General features: G+C 39.2%; 1 protein-coding gene across 1 annotated transcript in view; it reads right to left on the reverse strand.

Annotated features, from left to right (window-relative positions):
- TPH2 (tryptophan hydroxylase 2) overlaps nucleotides 1-6,946 on the reverse strand; it is a 95,433-nt gene extending 88,487 nt beyond the window's left edge. The window contains exons 1-4 of the mRNA XM_028532422.2: nucleotides 6,273-6,946; nucleotides 3,115-3,267; nucleotides 438-621; nucleotides 227-327 (exon numbers count right to left, since the gene is read on the reverse strand). Coding sequence (XP_028388223.1) covers nucleotides 227-327; nucleotides 438-621; nucleotides 3,115-3,267; nucleotides 6,273-6,377 — 543 coding nt within the window. The 5' untranslated portion in view covers nucleotides 6,378-6,946. The remainder of the gene's footprint in view (nucleotides 1-226; nucleotides 328-437; nucleotides 622-3,114; nucleotides 3,268-6,272) is intronic.
- Between the last annotated feature and the right edge of the window lie 1,850 nt (nucleotides 6,947-8,796).

Genomic DNA, 8,796 nt, shown 5'->3' on the forward strand with positions numbered 1-8,796 from the left:
CCCTTTAAAAAATGAATGCTTTGTGGAAATGCTATCTTTCTAACCAGTTTTCAGTCAACACATATTTACAAGGAAGCTTTACCATTTAAAAGTCTGCTCTCGGTTACAGGGAATAAATAGTAAATTGCTCTACAATAAAGCATTACAGCACAGAACATGGCACAGTGCCTGATACACCGGTGGAGGCGGAAAAGTGCACGTGGAAGGGATTGTACTGGACACTTACTGGGTGATCAGCATCAAGCTCAGAACCATACATGAGAACTCTGTGAGAACATTTGTCCAATTCAGAGATCTTCCGGGGGAACCAGGGCACATCCTCTAGCTCTGTTGAAAATACAGTGCAGGATCAAATATATTAGCTCACAGATTGTGTTTTCCCCTTTGCAACACTTGTCAGATTGCAAAACCACCCAACAAGCAAAAACTGGCCTTGCCTCCTTCCTCTGTCCAAATGTTCTCTGGCGGATTCAGCGTCACGATTGTAGTTTGAAATTTCAACAACTGAATGAGCTCATTGAATTCTGTTTTGCCACACTCACAGTCCACAAAGATCTCCACCTCTGAACCTCTTCGCCGGGATCTCCTGGACTCGATGTGAACCATGTTTACATGTTTTTCCTGTGGAAAGAGAAGCAACATCTCTAAATCACCTCCAGGGCACAGTGAAAGACATGCCACAAGCTGTCCTTAAAGAAGTTGCCAAGTGTCCACAAATGAAAAGAAGACAATCTCCTCTCCCTTTGGTTGACGAAAACATGGATATGTTTTCAACCAGTACTTTTATTGATAGGAATATTTTATTCATAGGAAATCAGTTTTCCTGTCTCATTTTTAAAAAGGGGAGAGGCATTAAGGTATGTGAAGGGTATAAAATGTGTTGTAATTGCAAACATAAGCATTTCCCGGCACAGTCCACATCCCACTGGTGGTGTGTGTGATTATTTTTGGGGAGAGGGAATTAGATTATTATCTTATAATCCCTATATATCTTTATTTGTATGTTTCCAAAAACATAACTAAAACTCAAACCCCTGATTTTATAGTGGTATAAAGTTTCCACTATAAATTCAAGATTAAAAATAAACTTTAACATTTAAAAATAAAATAATCTTTGACAAAGTAAATAGTACAAGAGGCCGAAATGGGGATGGTGATTTGAAAATGACTGATGTTTGGGAACCATGGGCCAAAGTGTAGTCCACACTGTAGGAAAAGAGAAAGAAGAAAAGCAGCCACATGTGGATCTCTGAAGACCAAGAGAAACTGAAAAGCAAAGAAACAAAACCCTAAACGGGACCACTTAGTACCTGTTCTCTTTTAGCAACCTCCAGGCTAGCTTCATATGAGAATATTTTGTTGCAATTACCACCCCATGATGGATTTCAGGGGTAAAAGTCTCCTTACAATAAGGTGCTTGAGGGATGGCAGCAATTTAATACCTAAACCTCAGGTTTAAATTTCCCCAGGGATGTAGTCTTCCTTTCCCCTGGGTTAACTGAAGACTAAGTTCTCCTCTCCACCCTAACCCACCCCCAAATAAGCCGACACCTCCCCATCACTCTGGATGGGGCCTCTGATTATCAGCACAATTCCTAATACAGTCCTGGGTGGTCTGGGAATTTTCAGCACAGGGGCAGGATAGGTAGTTTCCAGAGCCAGAGTAAGATCAAATCAAATGGCGTGCTCTATGTAAAGAAAGCAAGTCCTGTGCTCTGTTTCTGTTTTGATTAACCTCTGTGCAAATGCCACATATTCTAAACTGGCAGATAATAAAGGTAAGACTAACATTAAGTTCAACGTTCAAGAGTCTTCACACAGATTGTGTCACTTTGGACTTTTAATGTCCTCTGGTTGAAGCAGAGTAGGTCCAGATGGGTTAAGTGTTCGGCTAAGACCCCATGACGAGCTGATGGCCAGGTGAAAGCAGAGGGCTGCTACTCCTTCTCCCCGGGTTTCTCCACTGCGCCCAGCTGTCTAATTGAATTGGCCTGCCTTGCAGCACTGTGTGGAGACAGCGCTAGATGATATAATTATGTGTAAAATATTGCCCCAGATTTCCATTACCGCTGTTTATGGTGCCTGATCCTTTCTTTGAGGTCAAAAGAGAGCGAGGAAATATTTGCCAAATCAGACTGCTAATTTCCCCTCTACAGTCATCCAAGAGACATTACAATAATGCCTCATATCTGTATACTTGACCAGGCATTTTTGTTTATATTATTTCATCACAACAACCTTGTTAGGTAGGAAGAATTATTACTATCTCACAAGTGAAGAAATTGAGCCTAGGAAGCCGCTGGGATTTAGCCAAGCCAGGAGAACACAGGTCTGAATCCTTTGACTGTAATTCCAACTATCTTTCCACTGCACTAGTGCCCAAGTCACCTCAAAGAACTAGGCTTCCTATCTTAGCTGGTCAGTAGCCATTGCCCCCAAACAAAATTTCCAGGAGGGTGCTTCCTGGAAAGTAAAGGAAACATCAGGTACACCCTGGCAGGATGGCAATAGTTTCTCTGGATTTTCTAACCTCATTCTCAACCAGACTCTTCCTTCAGTGTTCAAACCACCCACTCGGGCCTGGGAAAAGGGTACTTCATTTCTTTAAGAGAGAGCTCATATGTAAGGAGAGTGACTCATCTTTACAAATGGCAGGTTAAATTCATGAAACAATGAGGATTAGGGGAATACCAAATGCCTACACTCCGGCATCTCATTTTATTCAATAAATGGGCTCCCTGGACATGGGCATGATTCAAATGTTAATCAAACCAGGCCGCAGGCTCTTGATATTTAAAGATACTCACACTGACTCCTTTTGTGTTTGCATTTCCAGGTGTGAGGCTCACACTTTTAAATTACTAACTGCCTCACCTGGCAACAGTCCGCAGAATTACTAATGGGCTAACTCTGAATTCATGAACCATAGTAACCCGAATCTGCTTATTTCATTGTTTGGCAGACAAACTTCCCTTGTAAAAGCCTCATGAAGTTTGGTTTCTTCGAACCTTTCAACACATTATCCAGAAACGATTCAGTAATGTTTCAGAACAGAAGATTTGTAAGCAGGCACACAGTCACTTTTAAAGTTACATAAGGACAGTTTACATTCACCTGAAAGAGTTTCAGCACTTTGACCAATCCGCCGACTTCGTTTTTCAAAGAGAATACAACCGCCGTCTTGCCACTTTCAGTAGCAGTTTCACTTTTGCTGCTTCCTTTGTTGCCTTTTTTATCATCATTTTTGCCAGAGTTAGCTTTATTTAGCTTTGAGAAGGTAGACACACATGCAAATATTAGTTAGAATTCCAATGTTCTCTTCCACTATATATTTTTTAGATACTCCAACCATATGCTGGAAGCCCCAGCAATCATATAAACTCAAGAAGTTGCTATTTCAATTCAATTCCTAACTTTTGATCATAAATATTGGTCTAATTTTCTCTGGGAAACTATTTTCCAATGCTCTTGAGACATCATCCAGTGGCTAAAATTAAAGGGGGATCAGATTTAATTCACTTTAAAAGCAACAAACATCTGACTCTCATAAAGTAAAAAATCACATATATGAATAATTCCTGCCTAAGTTTATTTTACAGCATAAAATTTTATCTGTTAGCCTCATTGATTCATATGTAAACTGTATTATTAATTATTAAACATAACAAAAAGAAGGCCAAATGTATATTTTCACAACAATAATTTTAGTTTCAATTAAAACTTAAAGACAAACTATTCATTTCATTCTGAAATGTGTCCAGAATTGCACTGAAATTGATGACCTTACTGTCTGCAATTACATCCATGTTGCCAGTGTGAATCTGTCTGCAGAAGTTCAGCACAAAGGGATATATTCATATAAGGCCATCTGTGTCAGCAGATGATATCTGAAAAGTGACTGTTAAAATTCAGCCACAAAGAAAAAGAAAAGAAAGAAAAGAAATGGTGTGGGGGGAGGGGTGAAGGGGAGAGAGCATAAGAGAGAATGAGAACTACCTAATCATTAGGTGCACAAGAGTAGAATCTGAGAAGCTGAAAGAGATTAACATTTTATTAGCCATTGAAAATACTGTATACATGGCTAAGTAATGACTATTAGTCCTTTTGGGTAAAGATAAAAATGGCAGATTCCAGCCATGACCAGTGTGGCTCACTTGGTTGGGCATCATCCCTCAAAGCATAAGGCTGCTGGTTCGACTCTCAGTCAGAGCACATGCCTGGGTGGCAGGTTCAGTCCCAGGTTGGTCTCATCCCAAGTTGGGGCATGTGTAAGAGGCAATAGATCAATGTTTCTCTCACATCGATGATACTCTCCCTCCTTTTCTCCCTCCCTTCCTCTCTCTCTGAAAATAAATAAATAAAATCTTTTAAAAATGGTAGATTCCAGGGAGGCGGGGAGGGCTGAGATGTTGGGCTGGGGTAGGGGCAAAAAGCAGAAAACTGTACTTGAACAACAATAAAACAATTTTTTTAAAGAATTCTAAATCCAACAAAAATAAAGACAAAATTAAAACATTCACCAAAAAAATGGTACATTCCAGAAACTCAGATCACATTGTTAAAACTGCAGAATAAAAAAGCTGGAAACTTTCCTTTGGTGAACAAAGCAAAATTAAGGTTTACTTTTTTGTATATACAGAGAACCTTCTCACGGGCAAATAGTGATATAATACAATCACACCAATCTATTACCTCCTTATGAAGCTGAGAAATGTACATTAGATGTGGAACTTACCACTTAAGAGAGAAAAGATGTCTATGCAGATATTGGCATTTGACAGAATGTTTGGTCATTCAAAGCTCAAAGTCTTAGTACTCTCACCGTCGGCCTCCTCCTCACCACCCATCACACAGATCTAATATATTTAATCAGCATAACTCGGAGTTCTCTCTGTTCTCCTTAAAGCAGTACACTATGACTTGGAAGTTCTTCCATGTAAAACCTCATCCAAATATTCATGGTATTTAAATGTTAGAAAACCTATGTTTAAGTTTTTGGTCTCAATTTTGCAAATTGAGTTCTACAAAATAGTTCTACAAAACTTGCCCTGATTACTTTTCAACATCTTTAGCAGTAATAACAAACAAGTACAATACAACCCTCTGGCACAAAGTTGGAGTTACAATAGTAAAACATTTTTCTATGATACAGACTGAATTATATTGGTGATAAAGTCTGATAGTACAGTAATGAAATATCATTTAATTCTTTATTAAGCCACAGTCACTTTTGTCCCTTTTATTTTATTGTGTTAATAATTATTTTATTGTTGTTCAATTACAGTTGTCTGCATTTTCCCCCAGCCACTCTCCCCGACCCCAGTCAAACCCACCTCCCTCCCTGGCTTCCACACCCCCTCTTGGTTTTGTCCATGTGCCCTTTATAGTAGTTCCTGAAAACCCTTCCTCTCATTATCCCCTCTCACCTCCCCTCTGGTTACTGTCAAATTGTCCTTAATTTCTATGTCTCTGGTTTTTCTTTTGTTGATTATGTTCCAGTTAAAGGTGAGATCATATGGTCATTTAATATTTTTAATGACTAGAAATCTGAATTCATTTTTCTTTCAGTATCTTTTTTATTAAGTCCCATGACAATAACTTCAAATCTGAATGTGAAATCCTGCAAAATATTAACTTTTTATCCTGTTACTATTTAAAAATAAAGACTACCTTAAACAGTGAAAGAAGTAATATATTGTTTTTATTACTTCATCAGTTAAACTGAAAAAAATGGAGAAATGAGGAATGTAGAAAAACTTTGAAAACTCAATCTTTCTTTTATTCCAATAACCAGTACCTATAGAGAAAAATAGGAAAGATTATTGCAGTGTTTAAAGGCCAGGCTTTGTAGGTGGAATGGGCTATAGGAGACACAGTAATTTTGCAGGAACCCTAGAAACCTATTTCATTTCTTCTCCCTGTTCCTTCCCAGAATAAATGGCAATTCAAAATCCTGCACACTTCTTTTGGTTGTAGATATGACATTGGCTTATACAAACTCTTGTTGATATTCAAGACCTTCTTTGCTTTCTACTTATAAATTTTGAGGAAAAGAAGTTTAGCATGTAGCAATCAGTACACCTGCTTTACTTTACGGAGAAGGAAGATGGGAGGCAGACAGGGGTGGAGGGGTGGGGTACACAGGTGAGAGAGGAAGGAGTTGAGGTGTGTGTGCTTACTCTACACCAGGTGTTCATACGGCAATATGGCAGGATGAGACAACTGCTACCCTGAAAACGCTCTCTAGAGAGTGCCAGCTACTCAGTACTCACTGTTAAGCTGCCAAGTAGCTGATGCTCTTCGGGCACCGCTGAATCCAGGGAAAACCCTCTTCTTGCCCAGTATTTACTGGAAAACATCATCATTGCCGGCTGCATGGATCCCGATGTAATTTTCTTTCTCTGCAGCAGGGGGTACTAGAGGGGCAATAGCAGCCCTGGCGGAGATTAAGAAAGGAAGGAGTGGGAGAACAGCAGCCCGCTCGGGGCGCTGTCCAGAATCCTGGTGCTGAAGAAAGAACAATGTGAATCCTCCCCTCCCCAGGCTCCTTTATATGAGTGACTGGGGACTGATAGAAGGCTGATTAGAAAGAAACTCATTTCTGGCTGCTGATGGTTACAGTCAGATTACAGACCTGAAGCCTGGGGTTATCTGTGCTCATGGTGCAATTTGTTTCATAGGTCGAGTAGCCATTTGGGCGTGGGTGATGGAGAACAATACATAACGGGGTGTTATTTGTAAAAGAAAATATCTGTCCCCTGATGTTAGCTCTCATCCCTCAAAGCTGTTACTGGCAAGTTAACCTCTGCCTTTAGGTGACTATGGATTCAAAGGTTTTGAGCTTCTTTGCAAAAGAAGGAGAATAATTTAAGAAATATCAGCACTGCTGTATCCCTAAGCCATTTGATTTTATATTGATAAGATTTTTCTGATCTGATGTGTTATGATTGTGTGTGCCCGCCCATGTGTGTGTATAATGGCTTTTATAAAGGCACTGCTTCCCGATTGTGGTGTGCTTTGTGGTGATAATCAGGCAATTTGTGAGGCTTTCATTTAGCCACATATACATATATTAGCCATATATTTGACTAACCACATAGACATAGTTGAAATATTAACCTTAGAATATTTCTCACAAAGTGGGGAGGAAAAGGAACCTAAATGTCTAGTCATTCCTTTGATGCTATCAATAGTTAGTGAATTTTTTCTCTTCTCTTATAACTTAAATCCAACAAATTCACCATGTCACAGGAAATGATTGCCAACCTCCTGAGGGATGGAATATGCTTGACCAAACTTGCTTGTCTGACTGCAAAACTAAACAAAACCTGAAGCTGACACTGCTTGCCAATGTAGAAAACAAAATAAAAATTCTTGAACAGGAATGCATGAACTAATACTAACTGAATTTTCATTGTTCCTGGAATACTCAGAGGAAATAATTATTATTAAAATTAAATCAAATAATTATTATTTGATCTAATTTTAGTAATGTTATCTGGTTGGAATTGCCTCTAAAAATAAGCTCTTACCAACTTATAGGAAAGGCAAGTTTAAACACACTGACTGAAGTAATGATAATATTAGCTAATATTCCTGAGTGCTTAGCATTTGCTGATTTCTATTCTAAGCAAATTTTTTAAGATACTTTCAGCTAGAACAGAGTTTGGAAAGATGTGTAATTCAACAAAGATTTTTTAAGCACTCACTTTGTGTTAAGCATTGCAACTGAGTCCTGGGGAAGCAAAATGAATGAGGTACAATGCCTCCCTTTGAGGATATCACAGACTGGCTAAAATAAACATACATGAAACAAATAAGTGAAACAAAAAATATTGACTTATCCACAGAAAATATTAAAGAACAAGGGACAGAGTGGTCAATACCTATATTAAGGGAGTCAGGAGAGGCTTCTAGGAGGTGTTTGTAGCTTGAGCTGAATATTTAAAAGTCACTTTGTGTAGTCAATCAGAAGCAAATGGCGATGGTAAGGACAATACTTCATGTAGAAAAATATTTAGGAAAATGTAGAGATAAAAGTTGTTGCTCAACAATAGTAGATATGGTTTGCAGGTAAGGGTGTCCAGTGAGACACAGGGCTGCAGAGGAAAGCAGAGTCCAAATCCTGATAAAGCTTGAATGGCATTTGGTGGACTTTGCACTTCACCCTGTCCTCTAAGTAAAAGGAAACAATTGAAAGGGTTTTATTCGGCCTGGCTGGCGTAGCTCAGTGGATTGAGCGCGGACTGGGAACCAAAGTGTCCCAGGTTCGATTCCCAGCCAGGGTACATGCCTGGGTTGCAGGCCATAACCCCCAGCAACCGCACATTGATGTTTCTCTGTTTCTCTCTCCCTCTCTCTCTCTCTCTCTCTCTCTCTCTCTCTCTCTCTCTCTCTCTCTCTCTCTCTCTCTCTCTCCCCCTCCCTCCCTTCCCTCTCTAAAAATAAATAAATAAAATCTTAAAAAAAAAAAAGAAAGGGTTTTATTCAAGGCAGTAACATAACCATATTTGTATTTTTTAAAAGTAGCAGCTTGGAGGAGGACTTCAAAACGGAAGGCATAAACCACTTAGGACTTGAAATAATCTAGCCAGAAGAAGATGACTGGGACCAGGCAACAGCATTAAGGATGCAATAAAAAGAAGAAGAGATGTTAAGGGGTAAAACCCATCAGACAACATTTCTACTTAGATGGGGGAGCAGGAAAAAAGGTTCCAGGATGACTCCCAAATTTCTGAGTTGGGGAACTAGGTGAATGATAGTGTCATTCATTGAACACATAAATAGCAGCAACTT

Source organism: Phyllostomus discolor, chromosome 2 (genome assembly GCF_004126475.2).
Source record: "Phyllostomus discolor isolate MPI-MPIP mPhyDis1 chromosome 2, mPhyDis1.pri.v3, whole genome shotgun sequence".
NCBI lineage: Eukaryota > Metazoa > Chordata > Mammalia > Chiroptera > Phyllostomidae > Phyllostomus > Phyllostomus discolor.